We start from the raw sequence: 19,380 nt of genomic DNA on the forward strand, positions 1-19,380 counted from the left end.
TTCTGCCACTGGAAACCATTTCTCCTTATTTACTCCAACAAAACCCTTCATGATTTTGAACACCTCTGTCAAATCTCCTCTTAACTGTCTCTGCTCTAAGGAGAACCACTCCAGTCTCCACATAACTGAAGTCCCTCATCCCTGGTACCATTCTAGTAAATCTCCTCTGCACCCTCTCTAAGGCCTTGACATCCTTCCTAAAGTGTGGTGCCTGGAATTGAACACAATACTCCAGCTGAGGCCTAATCAGTGTTTTATAAACGTTTAGCGTAATTTAGTTGCTTTTGTACTCTATGCCTCAATTAATAAAACCAAGGATCCCATATGCTTTCTTAACAGCCTTCTCAACTTGTCCTGCCATTTGTGTATGATTTGTGTACATACACCCCACACTGTTCTCTCTGTTCCTGCACCCCCTTTAAAATTGTACCATTTAGTTTATATTGCTTCTCCTCATTCTTCCTACCAAAATGTATCACTTCACACTTCTCTGCGTTAAATTTCATCTGCCATGTGTATGCCTATTTCACCAGTCTGCCCATGTCCTCCTGAAGTCTGTTACTATCCTCCTTACTGTTGACTACATTTCCGAGTTTCATGTCATCTGCAAACTTTGAAATTACGCACTGTATACCCAAGCCATTAATATATATCAAAAAGAGCAGTGGTCCTAGTACCGACTCCTTGGAGACACCACTGTATACTTCCCTCCAGTATGTAAAACAACCGTTAACCACTATCTTATTTCTGTCCCCTAGCCAATTTCATATCCATGCTGCCACTATTCCTTTAATTGCATGGGCTTCAACTTTTCTAACCAAGCTATTATGTGGTGCTTTATCAAACGCCTTATGAAAGTCCATATACACAACATCAAGAGCATTAACCTCATCAACCCTCTCTGTTACTTCATCAAAGAACTCAATCAAGTTAGTCAAACACATTTTGCCTTTAACAAATCCATGCTGGCTGTCATTTATTAACCCATATTTTTCCAAGTGACAATTAATTTTGTCTCGGTTTATTGTCTCAAAGTTTACCCACCATCAACATTAGGCTGACTGACCTGCAGTTGCCGGGTTTATCCCTCTCCCAAGAAAACTGGTTCTAAAAATTACATGACTTCCAAGATATTACTGTAATGTCTTAATCATGTGCGAATATTTGTTCATTCTAATATTGTAATAAATTGCTGTCCGAACAATATCCATTCCAAACACAAATGTGCTCGTGTGTTTAATGAGGCAAGTTACCAGTTGATTCCCACACAAATAATTTATTAATTCAATTCTTAGCTGTTTAGTAAGTATTATCCTGTTCTGACACAAACCCTTTGTGGGTGTTACTGAACCACTTCATGCGATAGTGTGCAGAGAAAATGGGGTCACCCGGTCTGAATATACTGTATCCTGTTGAGAGCAAATAGCCTTGAAGGAGGAGAGTGGGTAAGCAGTATAGGATTCTTGTGTTGAAAGCATTTCTTTTTTCTCCCTACCCCTTCCTCATTTTGATCTGTGTAATACTAAAAAAAAGGAACATCTCCTCGCTGCTGCTTTTTCTTCAGCAATTAATATTTTTCCATTGGTTGAGCACCTTCCACTGGCTTGAAGCCACTTCTTTTAGGCATTCCATAGATGGGGAGCATTCTATACATTGATAGTCTCCTCCAAATGTGCAATAAAGAACAGATTGTGATGCAAATTCATGACTAAAGTATATTTCACTCATTTAAAAAATAAATTAGCATTCAATTTTTATTACCAACTAATGGGCATTTCTTCCATTTCAGGTTCTGGGAAAATCATGTAAACCTATTCCAGGTAGGTTAAAATGATACAGAAAGCAAGAACTTGGATTGGTATAGCATCTTATCGCAACTCAACAACAACTTGCATGTACATAGCTCCTTTAACATAGAAAACCGCCCTGAGCCACTTCACTGAGGAATAAGGAAAATGAACGCTAAACTAAAAGCTTGGTTGAGAGGTGGGTTTTATGGAGGATCTTAAAGGAGGAGAAGGATGCAGAGGGGTTTAGAGAAGGCATACCAAGGAAAGCATGGTCGCCAATGGTGGAGCAAAAGGAGGGGGAGATGCACGAGGCTAGATTCAGAGGAACGGAGGGCCATGGGGAGGGGGAGTTGTAGGGCTGGAGGAATTTCCAGAGATGGGGAGGGGTGAGACCATGGAGATATTTGAACGCAAGGATGAAAATTTAAAATGTTCTGGCTTTGGGCGATCAGGAGCCAATGTAAGTCTGAGGATGGGTGAGGCTGACTTGGTGTGGGATAGGATATTAGCAGCAGAGTTTTGGATCAGCTGAAATTTATGGAGGGTGGAGAATAGGAGGCTGGCCAAGAGAATATAGAGCATTGGAGTAACCAAGTCTGAAGATGACAAAGGCATGAATGAGGGTTTCAGTGGCAGATGGGAAATGTTATGGATGTGGAGGTAGGCAGTCTTTGTGACAGGGAGGATATGAAGTTGGGAGCTCAGCTCACAGCCATTCTGGCTGAACCTAAGACAGTGGCCATGGAGGGGGATGTTGGTGGCGAGGGTACAGCATGGGCTGAAGACAAAAGCTTTGGTCTTCCCAATGTTTTGCTGCTATAAAGCCCCAAAACACACTACATTCTCCAAATCGCTTTTTGAAGTGCAGTTACTGTCATTATGGTGGGTAAATGCAGTGGCCAATTTCTATGATCACATAAACAAATAAATGAGATGTCTGACCATTTAATCTGTTTTTGGTGGTTTAGGGAGGAATGTTGGTCAGCACACCAGGAGAATCCCTTGTTTTTGAAATAATGCTACACTATCATTTACATCCAGCCTGAACCACTGGACCAGGCCGATGACGCCTCAGTTTAGCGTAATCTGAAAGTAACTTATTAAATGTAATAGCTTGAAACAGTAGGCATTGTTCAATTTTTTTTTATTCATTCATGGGATGTGGGTGTCACTGGCAAGGCCAGCATTTATTGCCCATCCCTAATTTCCCTTGAAAAGGTGGTGGTGAGCTGCTTTCTTGAACCGCTGCCGTCCTTGTGGTGAAGGTACTCCCACAGTGCTGGTAGGTAGGGAGTTCCAGGATTTTGACCCAGTGATGATGAAGGAACAGCGATATATTTCCAAGTCAGGATGGTGTGTGACTTGGAGGGGAACGTGCAGGTGGTGGTGTTCCCATGCGCCTGCTGCCCTTTTCCTTCTAGGTGGTAGAGGTTGCGGGTTGGGAGGTGCTGTCGAAGAAGCCTTGGCGAGTTGCTGCAGTGCATCCTGTGGATGGTACACACTGCAGCCATGGTGCGCCAGTGGTGGAGGGAAGTGAATGTTTAAGGTGGTGGATGGGGTGCCAATCAATTGGGTTGCTTTGTCCTGGATGGTGTCGAGTTTCTTGAATGTTGTTGGAGCTGCACTCATCCAGGCAAATGGAGAGTATTCCATCACACTTCTGACTTGTGCCTTGTAGATGGTGGAAAGGCTCTGGGGATTCAGGAGGTGAGTCACTCGCTGCAGAATACCCAGCCTCTGACCTGCTCCTGCAGCCACAGTATTTATGTGGCTGGTCCAGTTAAGTTTCTGGGCAGTGGTAACCCTCGGGACGTTGATGGTGGGGGATTCGGCGATGGTAATGCCATTGAATGTCATGGGGAGGTGGTTAGACACTCTCTTGTTGGAGATGGTCATTCTCTGGCACTTGTCTGGCACGAATGTTACCTGCCACTTATCAGCCCAAGCCTGGATGTTGTCCAGGTCTTGCTGCATGCGGGCACAGACTGCTTCATTATCTGAGGGGTTGCAAATGGAACTGTACACTGTGCAATCATCAGTGAACATCCCCACTTCTGACTTATGATGGAGGGAAGGTCATCGAGGAAGCAGCTCTCCAGTGGCTGGAGTCATATCTAGCACAAAGGAAGATGGTAGTGGTTGTTGGAGGCCAATCATTTCAGCCCCAGGGCACTGCTGCAGGAGTTCCTCAGGGCAGTGTCCTAGGCCCAACCATCTTCAGCTGCTTCATCAATGACCTTCCCTCCATCATAAGGTCAGAAATGGGGATGTTCGCTGATGATTGCACAGTGTTCAGTTCCATTCGCAACCCTTCAGATAATGAAGCAGTCTGTGCCCGCGTGCAGCAGGACCTGGACAACATCCAGGCTTGGACTGATAAGTGGCAAGTAACATTCGCGCCAGGCAATGACCATCTCAGACTCTCTCTTGTTGAACCACCTCCCCTTGACATTCAACGGCATCAACATCCTGGGGATCACCATTGACCAGAAATTTAACTGGACCAGCCATATAAATACTGTGGCTATAAGAGCAGGTCAGAGGCTGGGTATTCTGTGGCGAGTGACTCACCACCTGACTCCATAAAGCCTTTCCACCATCTACAAGGCACAAGTCAGGAGTGTGATGGAATACTCTCCACTTGCCTGGATGAGTGCAGCTCCAACAAGTGACGCTCGACACCATCCAGGACAAAGCAGTCCACTTGATTGGCACCCCATCCATCACCCTAAACATTCACTCCCTTCACCACTGGCGCACTGTGGCTGCAGTGTGTACCATCCACAGGATGCACTGCAGCAACTCGCCAAGGCTTCTTCGACAGCACCTCCCAACCCGTGACCTCTACCACCTAGAAGGACAAGGACAGCAGGCACATGGGAACAACACCACCTGCACGTTCCCTTCCAAGTCACACACCATCCTGACTTGGAAATATATCGCCGCTGGGTCAAAATCCTGGAACTCCCTACCTAACAGCACTGTGGGAGAACCTTCTCCACATGGACTGCAGTGGTTCAAGAAGGTGGCTCACCACCACCTTCTCAAAGGCAATTAGGGATGGGCAATAAATGCTGGCCTCATGCACATCCCATGAACGAATTTTTTTAAAAAAGCTGAAGGTGGTTGGGCCGAGGACACTGCCCTGAGGAACTCCTGCAGCAATGTCCTGGGGCTGAGATGATTGGCCTCCAACAACCACTACCATCTTCCTTTTGTGCTAGGCATGACTCCAGCCATTGGAGAGTTTTCCCCCTGATTCCCATTGACTTCAATTTTACTAGGGCTCCTTGGTGCCACACTTGGTCAAATGCTGCCTTGATGTCAAGGACAGTCACTCTCACCTCACCTCTGGAATTCAGCTCTTTTGTCCATGTTTGGACCAAGGCTGCAATAAGGTCTGGAGCCGAGTGGTCCTGGCAGAACCCAAACTGAGCATCGGTGAGCAGGTTATTGGTGAGTAAATACCGCTTGATAGCAGTGTCGACGACCCCTTCCATCGCTTTGCTGATGATTGAGGGTAGACTGATGGGGTGGTAATTGGTCGGTTTGGATTTGTCCTGCTTTTTGTGGACAGGAATTACCTGGGCAATTTTCCACATTGTCAGGTAGATGCCAATGTTGTAGCTGTCTGGAACAGCTTGGCTAGAGGCGCAGCTAGTTCTGGAGCACAAGTCTTCAGCATTTACAGCTGTGATGTAGTCGTGGACCATAGGCTACATCCAGTGCATTCAGCCGTTTCTTGTTATCACGTGGAGTGAATCGAATTGGCTGAAGACTGGCTTCTGTGATGGTGGAGATCTCGGAAGGAAGCCGAGATGGATCATTCACGCGGCACTTCTGGCTGAAGGTGGTTGCAAATGCTTCAGCCTTGTCTTTTGTACTCGAGTGCTGGGCTCTGCCATCATTGAGGATGGGGATGTTCATGGAGCCTCCTCCTCCCGTTAGTTGTTTAATTGTCCACCACCATTCATGACTGGATGTGGCAGGACTGCAGAGCTTTGATCTGATCCATTGGTTGTGGGATTGCTTAGCTCTGTCTATAGCATGCTGCTTCTGCCATTTAGCATGCATGTAGTCCTGTGTTGTAGCTTCACTGGGTTGGCACCTCATTTTTAGGTGCTGCTCCTGGTATGCTCTTCTACACTCCTCATTGAACCAGGGTTGATCCCCTGGCTTGTTGGTAATGGTAGAGTGAGGGATATGCCTGGCCTTGAGGTTTCAGATTTGGTAGAATACAATTCTTCTTCTGCTGATGACCCACAGCGCCTCATGGATGCCCAGTTTTGAGCTGCTGAATCTATTTTGAATCTATCCTATTTAGCACGGTTGTAGTGCCACACAACACAATGGATGGTGTCCTCAGTGTGAAGACGGGACTTCGTCTCTACACGGACTTGTGCAGTGGTCACTCCTACCAATACTATCATGGACAGATGCATCTGCAACAGGTAGATTGGTGAGGACAAGGTCAAGTAGGTTTTTCCCTCGTGTTGGTTCTCTCACCACTTGCCGCAGGCCCAATTTGCCAGTTATGTCCTTCAGGATTCGGCCAGCTCGGTCAGTAGTGGTGCTGCCGAGCCACTGTTGGTGATGGATATTGAATCCCCCACCCAGAGTACATTCTGTGTCCTTGCTACCCTCAGTGCTTCCTCCAATTGGTGCTCAACATGGAGGAGTACTGATTTATCAGCTGAGGGAGGGCGGTAGGTGGTAATCAGCAGGAAGTTTCCTTGCCTATGTTTGACCTGATGCCATGAGACTTCACGGGGTCCGGAGTCAATGTTGAGGGAGTGGTCCTGGGAGTCCTCCTGACTGTATACCACTGTGCTACCACCTATGGTGGGTCTGTCTTGTCCTGTCCTTGCCATATGCCTAATAGACATTTCTGTTATATCCTAAAGAATGAAAGCTTGATCTGTGGCTGTTCTCCTACTAGATGTCATCTGCATATTTAGTGAATACTACATACTATTTAGGGGTAAAACATTAAGGTGCTGACTTTTGACTCCTTGATTACAATGTTGTATTACTTCATCGCAGCTACTCCAGTGTAGATGTTCTTTTTTTTAACTTTGTGACCTGTAATTGGTTATTTTGATCTGCATTGCAGTGATGGCTTTAGGAGTCATTATTGGAAGGAAACGGTACCCGTTGGCCAAGTATCTTTGTGTGCTGCTCATAGTTCTAGGAGTGGCATTATTTATGTTCAAACCCAAAAAGGGGACTGAAGGTGCAGATGACCACATCTTTGGATTTGGGGAAATGCTATTAGTAAGTATATGGGCTTCTAGTATTTTTTATCATTTGTCAAATACTTGTTTTTCATTACGCATCAACCTTTGGACTTAGCAGATCCAGGGAAATGCCTGTCTCTTGGGCCAGACAGTCTTGCAAGTTTTCAGTTCGTGCATTGTGATGACAAGATAAACAGTTCTGTAAGGAAAACCCACAATTACTGAAGTGTTTGAAGTAGAATTTTAATTTTTAAAAAAAATTACCAACACTTTAAATTCGCTTGCATGTTTTTTATTCCTTTTTCTCCCCTTCCCATTCTGTCTCTGTCCTCTTATTGTCATATTGTCATTTTGCAGTTTTTTTTTACCTAATCTGTTTTTTTCCTATACATTTATTTTCTTAAATAAGCAAACTTTTTAAAACCTTTCTTGTCTCTTCCTTCTCCTGGCTTCCACTGTCCATTTTGGAGGTAGGAGCAACTTTCAAAAGCTGTGGTTTCACTGGTTTAAAACCAGTTTTAAAACTTTTTAAAAAGCCCAGAAAGTAAAGATGGACAGTCACGTGATCAAATGACTCTGCTGAATGAGTGTACTTTGTGATGGCCAGAGCCTAAATGAATAATAAACACCCAATTAAAAATAAATAAATTATATGTTGGTTGTATGCATTAAACACTAAGACCCTGAACTTCTAAAAAGTTTTTCTGATCTCCTGTAACTTCGGTGGAACCCCCAGAGAAATGGCCATTTATAGCCATTCAAGCCATTTCTCTGGGAATTCCACCGATCTCCCATCAGAGAGCCACAGTGGAAATTCCAGCATAAGTATTTAGACTACCCCTTTGAAGCAAGCAACAATGAAACTACTTGATTTCCAGAGATATTACGAAAGGATTGTGACACTGTTGTTGTACTGGTGCAATATGTTGGGTAACAGTATAGTACTTTCTAGTTATAAAATGTAGATTCATACCTGTAAATCATACCTTTTTTAAAAAGGCAGGTTCTACACCATGATGTTGAGGAGGGAAGAGCAAGTGCTTGGTTGAGACAAGGCACTTCTGTATTAGGGATGTGATTGGAAAGGTAAGGGCAGCACAAGCCTACAGATAGGTGTCTGTCCTCCTGTACTATTAAACATGAGTGACATAATGGGACCTAACAGGTTGGAGGGGGTGGAACCATTCCAAGATGAGCTGCTTAAAAAGATATTCACTTCTGTATCAAATTCCCTCAAAAGCATTCTGAATGAAGGCATATAGTACAAAAACAGAATTTGCAGTTTCCCCAAAGAACCACTGGATAAAGTTACTACTTGGTGTAGAACTGTAACGTAGAACAGAAAGTCCCAGGTTCGATTCTCTGACTGAATTTAGCAGGCTGATGTACAAGAGGAGTTATAAATGGAGATGGACACTTCTACAATCATCATTGAACAGCCCCATTACTAACTTTAGGACTGAGGGAAGGTGAAACAGTTGAAAATAGTTGGGCTGAGAATGCTACTCTGAGGAATTCCGACAGCTACGTCCTGGGACGGTGATGATTGATCCTCCTACATGTACGACCGTCTTCTTTTGCGTTAAATGTGACTCCAGCCACTGGAAAGTTTTCTTTTTGACCCCCATTGACCTCCGATTTGTTCGAGCTGCTTTATGCCTTATTTGGTCGAACGCTGCTGTGATGTCAAGAGCAGCTACACTCTCCTCTCATGACATTCAAATCATGGATCCGTGTCTAGATCAAGGCTGTGATGAGTTTGGAGCTTAGTGAATTTGGCAGAACCTGAACTGAGTGTTGGTGAGTAGGTGCTGCTTGATGGCATTATTGATGATTTCTTTTCTCACTTTGCTCATGATTGGGAGGCAGTAATTGGCCAGGTTAGATTTGTCCTTTTTTGTTGTACATAGGGCATACCTGGGAAAGTTTCCATATTTGTCAGGTGGATGTCAGTGTCATAGCTGCACTGGAACAGTTTGGCTCAGGTGTGCGCAGGTCTTCAGTACAGCTGGGATGTTGTCAGGGCTCGAAGCCTTTGCTTTTTCCGATGCCCTCAACTTTTTCTTAATGTCAAGTTGAATGAGCCATTTTCATACAATAGATGATGTCCCTTTCAGTGGACTTTTTTACAATCTATTACAGATCGCCAGACCCCATCTTGTCACGCATTTAAGGACCATGCTTTCTTGACTTCTGCTTTTTCAATTTTGATTTGCCAACTTCATTTAAATTCTTGCAGTCTTTGCATTAACGCTTATGCTTAAATCAATTGCCTGAAATGTTTTTGTGTGGCCAAAAGCTGCCATTTCTGTGCATTCAACAGTTCCAGTAAGAGGTATTCTACTAATGATGCACGAGCAATTCTACTCCTGGGAAAGCCATTCGTAGACCTAGTGTGATGTGTACTCTTTCCCATGGAATAATGAAGGAATTACACTGCTAATCTTTTATTACCTACCTACCCTATTCCTGTCACTTTGTACTTGTATAAATGGCAAACATTGAGTCCGTTTTGTTTTTTTACAGTTAGTCTCCTTGACCTTGGATGGATTGACTGGAGTTGCGCAAGATCACATGAGAGCTAATTTCCAGACTGGTTCAAACCAGATGATGCTGAATATAAATGTTTGGTCCAGTTTGTTCCTGGGACTAGGTAAAAATGCTGTAAACATATCTTGAGATTTTGTTTAAAGTTCCCTGAAGTGAAAAGTATCTTTTAATAACTTGATGCTCCATACAGAATACAAATTGTAATAGATGGAGAGTGTGGGGCAGGATAGGTAGGCAGTTAGCTGTAATTTACTTCCCAGTTAACACCTTAGGCGATACTCTTCAATTTTAATTTTATTTTGTATCAGTTGCAGTCTTTTGAACAAGTTACTAGACTGATGCTGTTCTGTGAGAAATGTTTCATCCTCTGTCAGTGTTCAAAGTATCCCTTTTCCCACACACACAAATAGCTGCCCTGACTGAATGTACAGCTGTAGAAAGAAAGTTAACTCTTGCATATGGATTGCTACTATGCATTCAACTGAATTTTCAGAAGGATAAACGGTAACCTTTTTTCAAATAATCCTGTCCTTTGATTGCATTCATTTCTTCTATACCTATGTGCTGGCAGCTCATATATAAACCCCACAGGATTTTCTTCTCTTCACATTAACTTCAGTTGAATCTTTTTTGACATTTTGTATTTCTCAACATCTGCCAGGATCTCAGCTGCAACAATGCCCTTGAGAGTCCTTTCATTCAGTGTTCACCCTCCACGTATGAATAGATCAACCCCATAAGGCAGGAATGGGATGCTGACCTTTTAAAGGCTTCTTCTGAGCCGTATGATTTCCTCCCGCCAGCATTGTGCATAATGCCTTGTCCTACATGCTGTATCACTTTTTCTCCTGTTGGCAGCAGTATCCTACTGTTGCTGGATACTAGGGAAAAAGCAGGAGAATACACAAGCATTCTGGAAAAGGATGCATACATCAGTACTACCACTTCATCTCTTCCTTTAGGTGACTTGCTCAAGATTGGCGAAACATCCATAAGCATATGATTTGTTAAACTTGTAATAGAAAGTTGTAACACCTATTTCATGGTATAGGTTGCCGTTATACTACAGCTACTGGTCTTGCATGAAGATTGCTGTGTTAGTGAGCTTGGATGCATGTGCACGGCTCTGCTTCCTTGATGGCTAATTTTTAATGTTATGAAAAAGCAGGCTAGAGCAGCACTTACAACATTAAAAAGAGTAGAAAGTAAGTACATAGGTGGTCTATTTGGCATTTTAAAATGTGGTTTTGCATTGAGCTGGAGTTATACTACAATTAGCATGATGTATCAAGTGGTATGAGACCAGCTACTACAAATGGTCTTGCACCTCCTGGCTTCTGTGCGCTCTGAAGTCAGATCAGGAGTTAACTCCTGAGTTACACTGTTATTTCATGTCAATGTACGTTGGAAACCTCTTCATGAAAGTTGGAGTGTAATCGCAGATATTCAAGATTAAATGCTTCACTTATCGCTAAATTTTGGAAACGTAAATTTTGGGTGGGAGATGGAAAATGGTACCCTATATTCATTTTATAAATCGCAGCAGTATGCACTGTGTAGTATTTGACAGGACCTCAAGTTAACGGAACTTGTATCATTTTGTTTATAAATTGTATTGTATTATATTCCCAGTAAAATGAGAAATTAATTGTACTCGGCAGCAGAGTTTGAAGAGGTTTCAATTCAGAGTTTTGAAACTTCTGTTAAAGAATGTGTAGTGTATGCTTCTCTAATCCACAAGAGGGTGCTCAAGTAAGGGCATCTGATTCTGATAGTTTTGGAATATAGCTTGAAATTTGAACCCAAATAGAGTTCTGCCTAGGCAAGTAGTGCATTTGACCTTTTGGTAAAAAGTCTAATGCTTAGTACTAATGTGTCAGCTGTGGGTCAGATGGTTGTAGGTTCAAGTCCCACTCCAGGACCTTGAGCAAGAAATCTAGGCTGACACTCCAGTGTAGTACTGAGGGAGTGCTGCACTATTGGAGGTGCCGTCTTTCGGATGAGACGTTAAACCGAGGCCCCGTCTGCCCTCTCAGGTGGACGTAAAAGATTCCATGACACTATTCGAAGAAAAGCAGGGGAATTCTCCCTGGTCTCCTGGCCAATATTTATCCCTCGACCAACATCACTAAGACAGATGATCTGGTCATTTATCTCATTGCTGTTTATGGGACCTTGTGCACAAATTGGCTGCCGCATTTCCTACATTACAACGGTGACTGCACTTCAAAAGGTAATTCATTGGCTATAAAGCGCCTTGGAATGTCCTGAAGTTGTGAAAGGTGTTACATAAATGCAAGTCTTTCTTTCTTTCACTGTTGAGTATACAATTAGCGGTGCTTAAGATAAAGATTTGTAATATTCGTGACATGGGGAATTTAGGGCCTGTACAACACCAGTGGTGATATTGTTCTATGCAGGCGTTCTGGCATCGTTCTGTTGCACAGTCCCATCTCTTTGCAGGCTTTTGCTGTCATAGGTCTTAATAGTTTTGAAAGCAATTATGCAATTTCTAACACTTTTATAATCTGTGGTCAACTCCTCTGGAGCAGCAGTCGTACCTCCACTTAATTTGGCATGGGAATACTTTACATTTCACCTAATAAGTGTGCCAAATAGCAGAGGGGAAGCTTTGCATGGCCTTTGGTGGCTGGACTTGGCCCACTTCTCTCTGGAATCAAAAATGTGATAACGTCAAAACACTCAGCACTTGATGTTGCTCTTTTTGGTTATCATTCTACAATGTATCAATATAATTTTGTTCTGTGGAGTATGGCGGGGAGAGAATTAAGAATTCACAATGGCATGTGAACAACTGTAGCAGGTAAAGTGCAGAAGGTATGTTCCAATTGCTAATGGCTTTTTTCTTTGTTATGGAATAATTCAGTTTGTGTTGGTGAATATATTTAATCAGACCGAGGACTGGTCATGTTTGTAAGCAGATGAGTGGAACTTTTGTGTTGGAAGGAAAGTAGACCGTACCAGCAAACACATCGAAGATAAAATATCTTCTTTTAAATGTGACAGCTTTTTATTTTAATATATTTAGAACAACCGAGGGGCTCCAACATAACTTCACAGAAAATGTCTATTTCCCGCATGAAGTCCAGTGGCATCTGTCAGTAAGATCCCCTTGGAGCATGTCCTTTTCTCAGAGTTGATGCCAATATATTTAGTCTGTTCCCAGCCCTGTAGAATAGTTGTATTTCTTCCTCCAGTTTTTGCTGTTCAATGCGAGGTGATTACTCCAACACCATTGTCTTTTGATACTAATTACATAAAAAGGTTAGTGCTAGATTTTACTGGTATCTTGATCCATGAAAGGCAGTCTGGCATGGTATTTCTGGCAGAAAGCTTGTGTGTTACCATATAAATTATATGGAAAAATACTTTCCTTCCTTCACCAGCACTAAATCTATATATCTTGGATGGCATTAATGTAGTTTTCTGTTCAAACTATGCTATATTTTCACACTTCACCACCTTACACATGGATATTTATTTTTTTACTTTCTACTTTAATAAAATTCTGATTGCAAATAAAAATAAACATGAAAAATGCCTGAAGTGATAAAGGCAAGTTCAGCATATAAAGAAAACATGAAAGGATCTTCAAATGTGGAGAATTCAACATGCAGATTGGTGAGGGGATTTGGAAGTTCAGATCACAGAGCTGCAGAGAAAGGGGTCTGGCTTTGCACATAACTACACATTTACTGCTTCAGATGCAATGTTACTTCTGTGAAGTTAAACCTTATTACTTTGATAAGGCAATCTTTCTGAAGAATTGGTTCAGATTAAGATTTAAAAATGTGAAGCAACTTAGAGGGATATTCATTTTTTTTAAAACTTCGATCTTTGAACACCTGTATTTATTTGCATGTTATTTTATGCTGCTGTGTGTTTTCATCCGGAGTGAATTTGTTCAGAAGAAATTGTATGTTACAAATTAAATGGGGCTTTCTATTCACTTAGATTAGTACACCAAGGGTCCCTTGATTTTTAATTTCCTTTCCTTGCTATCAAAAATGTATTAAGGCACATTATGTGTAGATTGCATATCTAAGCTGTTCATGCAGTATTGTTTTACCTTTTTACTCTTCATACTCAACTTGAAATTTCAAATGAACCCTTGTTCCGTTAACATTTCCTGCTTTTCTTTTAGGTGTCCTGTGTACTGGAGAATTATGGGAATTTCTGAACTTCACTGAGCGCCACCCCAGTATTCTCTACAAGATATTTCTGTTCAGCTTAACTAGTGCCCTCGGCCAGGTCAGTATCATTACTATGGAACATCGGGGGCTCCCAAATTTTAATTTGAGCAAAATTTCAAGTAAACACTTATTTAATAATGTAGACTGCAGTCTTTTTGTTTTGATTATTCTCTCTTGCTACAAATGGGAAGTTAAGTGGTAGAAACCCAGCACTTATTAAAGTATGTCTCTGCTGTAATGCAAACTTGTAGGAAGAGGTAACCAGTCTTCTATTGCTATTTATATTTTTGGATCTATTTTGGAAATTCTAAGCTATAATTTGCTGAACATTTGCACACTAAGTGGTAATTTGACTTTAGTTTATCTGTTTAAACTGCTTTACAGTATTTCCTGATGCTGGGTTTGTGATCTATAACAATCCCATCATCTTGTTCCATGTATGTATTCCATACCTAAAGCTTTGATTTAGTGTGGGTTTAGAACTGGGGAATGAGAAACGATCTGGAAGCCAGTACCAAAGCTTCAAATCTGGAATGATCATCAAAACCATATTAGAATGGCTGTCCTAATAGCTCAGTGAGTGAATGTATTACATAATGGTACTGAGTCGTGCAAACAAGGTCTAAAGTTTATCCCTGGTCTGTGGTGAGTTAACTGATCTCAGAATGATAGCAGTTGGAAGGGCAGGGGAGGGTATATTAATTGCATGGCAGCATTTCCCAGGTAAGATGGGGGAAAATCATTCAATCAGGGTTGCTGTCCATTCTACATGTGTATGGGAGTGGAGTGAAGTTGGATATAAGAATATAAAGTATGTGATTTAAAAAAAAAATCAAGCTGGCTTTTTCCACAGACCGTGCATAATAACGGACTTGGTTGTGATGGGTGTCACAGTTGAATAGTCTGGCAACACTTTGTGTCTAGGTACCAGTGGGCTATCAGCCTTAATTGAACTGTACCTCAGTACAATTATGCTTGTGTCTAAGATGCCCAGGGAAAATGCCAGAAGTATAGATGAAATAAAAAATGAGCTGCAGCTAGAAAGACTTATTAGATTGAATACTGAGATTCTCATCTAATATTGGCACCAAAGAAGCTATTGTATGCTGTGGGGAAAAGAAAAGTTACAGTTTTTATTTCTTTCTTTTTAGAGTTTCATCTTTATGACTGTTGTTTACTTTGGACCTTTGACCTGTTCAATCATTACTACAACCAGAAAGTTCTTTACTATCCTCGGCTCTGTGCTTATTTTTGGTAATCCGATTAGCTCCTTGCAGTGGGTAGGCACTGTCTTGGTATTCCTGGGTAAGTGATGTAAAGTTTTCATGACCGAAGTCTGCAAAAAAAATTTAGAGCACCAATTTAATTAATGCAGTTCTCCAAGTGTAGGAACTCAGATGTTTGGTTCAATGGCAACTAGGTGGTATTACCATCCCACAGATTGGGTTATTACTCTGCCAAACTCCTATATTGCAATGGGAAAGTACTAAACAAAAACTTGGTCCCCACAGGAAGGTGACCTTTGTTTATAGATGTGAATATCTTAAGATATGAACACTGAAAATATTTTCATTAATACCATCTGTTATTTATGGAAGCCCCCAGCAATTGAGGCATTCACTTGTTCTGGTGTCGTAGAGTTGTAATACTGTTTTACCTCAAAACATCTGTTTTCATTTATGTAACGTGAATGGTGCTTAATCACACTTCTAAATCATTAAGCACATGTTCTGTATATGAATGACCCTGTGCTTTACTTGCTTGTCTGTTTTGGAAATTCTTGCAACCTCTTAAGTACATATGTAAAAATAGTAATCTCTTCTACTTGACTGGCAAATTGACTGAAATTGGGAGAATCTAGTTTGAAATGCCTCTGATTAGAGCAACAATGCATAAAGGCAATAGCGAGAAAATTTCCTTTTCATGTTTTGAGATTTATGTTTCTATTTGCTTTTTTTTTCCCTCTCTCTTCAGGACTTGGTTTAGATGCCAAATATGGAAAGGCACCCAAAAAAAATCATCAATGAACACTGAAATGATGATTTAGTCAAAAGAATTTCATAACCAATAATGCTGCCTGAACTTGATCTGATTTTAAATTCTTTGCTCTGGCTGTTACATGGTTTAAATGTTTGGAATGATTTACTTTTTTTTAAAAAAAGAAAATAATTTTTTTCCAAGGTTTTTTTTGTGTCCATATAAGTACTTTAAGGTTTTATATCCACACTTTGTGCAATACTTAACTTATTATCATGGACATGTCTATTAAGTAATGCCTCATATCAGACTTGACTTGTAAGTGCTTTAACTAGTGTTCTAGAGCTGATTATGGTTCTTGAATTTTGGCATGGATGGTTATATGAAAATACTGAATTCCCAGAAGATGAAATAGTTCTTGTTAATTTTGTTGTTTGTACATGTGTAGTCCTTTCTCAATCATTTTGCTTACTTAAGAGTTTTTATATAATTTGTATCTATTTTTAATTGTCTTGTTAAAAATTCCAGAAGCCTGCTGTTCTCAGGTTTTAAAATGACATTATATGTGGTTCCATACAAAGGATCATAGTGGTTCTGTACAATGTGTATGTTGATATGATTATATAATCATAACTTAAAGTTGCATTATCTGATTTTGTTAGTCTACATGACCCAGATTGAAACACCCCAAAGCTGTTTACAGCAACCGAATCCAACAACCGAGTATTTTAATTGTTTCAACCTCAAAAAAAAACTCCAAGGTGTAATAAGGGACAACAACAATTAAGAACTGATTCACATAAAAAGCACTAACTGTAGAAATGATTTTTAACTCCATGTATATTTTTCCACAGTGCTTTCTTTAGATTTTTCACCGCCCTTCTGCACTCTGAAGTGAGAGTAGTCATCAATTCCCGTTTGCCACTGACCATAGTTACTTTTGTCGGTGAGAAAATGAGCACAGTTTATTTATAACCATCTTAATCTACATTTAAATGTGCTCTGTGCAAAACATTCTGTAGTAATTACTTAGAAGGGAAGAAGAAAAGGGACATTACATTTTGAGAAACTAACCCACCACAGCTTGATTTCATTACTTTTTATTTTGGACAGCCCATGTCAATGAGCCATCTGTTCTTTGCCCATTGTCCCACGTGATTCACAGTATGACTTTTACCAGTTGTGGAAGTTTTCCAAAAACAAATCGACATCTATTTTCAAAATAAAAGCTTTAAACAATGTCTTTATCGTTATATACGTTGTACATTTTTATAGTCATGGGCATTACTACATGTATCATTGAAGATAAATAATGAACTAGACACCAAAATAGCTCTCATTAGAACAGAGGAGATTAAGTATTGATTTGATAGAGGTGTTTAAAATTATGAAGGGGTGAGACAGAGTAGATAGAAATGGACTGTTTCCAGCGGTCGATGGGTCCAGGAAAAGGGGATTATAGATAGAAGATTAAAGGTAAGAGATTTAGGACCGGGAGCAGGAGAAACCTCTTTACACAGATAGTTTTGAGCACCACTAGAGATAGTAATTGAAACAGAGACCATGTCAACATTTAAGAATAGGTTAAATGGGTAGTTGAAGGAAAGGGGAATAAAGGGATATGGGAACAGAGTGGGCACATGGGATTAGGACTACTTCTCATGTGAAGGATGAACACGAACATGGATTGGTTGGGCCAATGACCTATTTCCATGTTAGAATTACATGTAAATAGAGTACAGCCCAGTTACTGAGTTGAAGGATAGAAAATGTTGAGGTTCTATAGGGCAATAAGATGCAGATTAATCCTATCAATACTTGTATGGTAAGTTTTGATTTCAGTTGGGTTGTTGTCATTTGTGAGGTTGAGGGGGAAAGTGAAGTCCATCTACATTAATACACGGTCATCTGGTTGCTTTCTCACCGCGGAAGTGTATGGAATAAGATATGGTAAAGATAATTACAATTTATGGGAAGTTGTTAAATTCCATATGTGGACGTGTGATTTATTGATAGTGGGTTGACCAGAGGTGTTTAACCTTTGAGCAGGATGCCAGATCCTTGTGATATATTCAGTAAGTGGGCTATGTCTGATTATGGGCGCACTTACACTATATGAAACCGAAATCACTGCCTGATGCTAAAGATGTATCTCTGTCCTGCTCTCTCTCCTGTCTCTCTTCCTGGAGTCACAGATAAATAAAGCGAGCACGATTCATGAAAAGCACAGTAGAAACAGCTGAACTGGGGCTGGATTCATGGGCATTTTAAAATCTCAGGCAGCACTATAGGCTTTGGCAGAAGGAACACACTGGATTGACTTGCAGTTTCTGCTCCCAGTCACATTGCTTGCCTTATGTCGGGACTTGCCTCAGCAGTCCACAACTCTCCAGGTCCCTACTGAAGGAGGAGCACAATGCTGTATAGTTAACTGTCTGTTTTGAACACTTAAACAAATGTTAAACAACTTTATAGCATTTTGTTTTTTATGTTTATGGATGTGAGTGACAGGCTAAGACTGCATTGATTTTTTTGCTTTAATGTGACATTAGCTGTATTCCATCCAATCAATGTTTTTTGTTTTGTGGGGGAGTGAATAATACACAATGATATGTTTAAAATTAAAATGCAATGGCATTTCATGTTTTTGGGTCTCAAAGTCTAACAAATAAAAACTCCTTTGGCTTCTGTAGTACAGAATGTCCTTTAGCCTGTTCCACAAGGACGTCACTCAACACTTTGTCACAAAGGATCCATAGTCCCAATACCATTGTGCAAATCAGTAGCTCATCAAATTCTGATGAACCATGCTGGTGATTATACAGCCTGTCACAATAATATTTAGTGTGATAATCATTACTGTCTAATCTCATTGCAGTGTACTGCTTCTGTCTAATTCTCTGCTGTCAACTTGTACATGTGCAACATCTGGCTCTTCTCAAGCCATCTGGAATTCAAAGGATATAGGTCCTTGAGAGTCAGAGTACCTACATTTACCAGTGAAAACTGAAAACTCCTTAACCAAGTCCTGTACTCGAGAACTTCAGGGCTATATAAAAACTGCCAAGTTAGTGTCTGCTATATTATTAGGATGTGAGTAATTGGAACCTCTTAACCCAGACAAAAATTCATTTCAGCTTCTGACTTTAGCACAAAACCAAACTAAGTTGGGAATGAGGTCAAATGCATGTGGCACCTGTAACTTGGAAGAGACCTTTGGTCTTTTAGGGAGATTTTCTCAAGCACTAACCAGTCCCCAAATATATTGTTTCAATCGGTATTGACAGGTTGTGCTTAATGGACGCAATGTGAAAAACACAACCATTTTAATTTTCACTGTATCCCATTTAATAGGAATTATGTGTAAATATCTGCTTATGTTAACTTGTTAGCTGTCATGCCTTTTATGTAGATTTCAGCTATTCAGTTTCCGACATCATAAAAAAAAATGGAACTTGCATTTATATAGTACCTTTCATGTCCTCAGGATGTGCCAAAGCAATAAATTAATTTTGAATTATATTCACCGTTGAGTAGGTCTGTGCAGTTACCAATTTGCACACAGCACAATCCCACAAACAGCAGCTGAGATAAATGACGAGATAATACACA

The 19,380-nt window shown here is 40.8% G+C and overlaps 1 protein-coding gene across 1 annotated transcript in view; it reads left to right on the forward strand.

Moving 5' to 3' along the window:
• slc35b1 (solute carrier family 35 member B1) overlaps positions 1-17,009 on the forward strand; it is a 28,484-nt gene extending 11,475 nt beyond the window's left edge. The window contains exons 4-9 of the mRNA XM_067969025.1: positions 1,790-1,820; positions 6,904-7,064; positions 9,554-9,680; positions 13,743-13,849; positions 14,943-15,096; positions 15,766-17,009. Coding sequence (XP_067825126.1) covers positions 1,790-1,820; positions 6,904-7,064; positions 9,554-9,680; positions 13,743-13,849; positions 14,943-15,096; positions 15,766-15,818 — 633 coding nt within the window. The 3' untranslated portion in view covers positions 15,819-17,009. The remainder of the gene's footprint in view (positions 1-1,789; positions 1,821-6,903; positions 7,065-9,553; positions 9,681-13,742; positions 13,850-14,942; positions 15,097-15,765) is intronic.
• The last annotated feature ends 2,371 nt before the right edge of the window (positions 17,010-19,380 follow it).

Source organism: Heptranchias perlo, chromosome 30, assembly GCF_035084215.1.
Source record: "Heptranchias perlo isolate sHepPer1 chromosome 30, sHepPer1.hap1, whole genome shotgun sequence".
In the NCBI taxonomy this organism is placed as follows: domain Eukaryota; kingdom Metazoa; phylum Chordata; class Chondrichthyes; order Hexanchiformes; family Hexanchidae; genus Heptranchias; species Heptranchias perlo.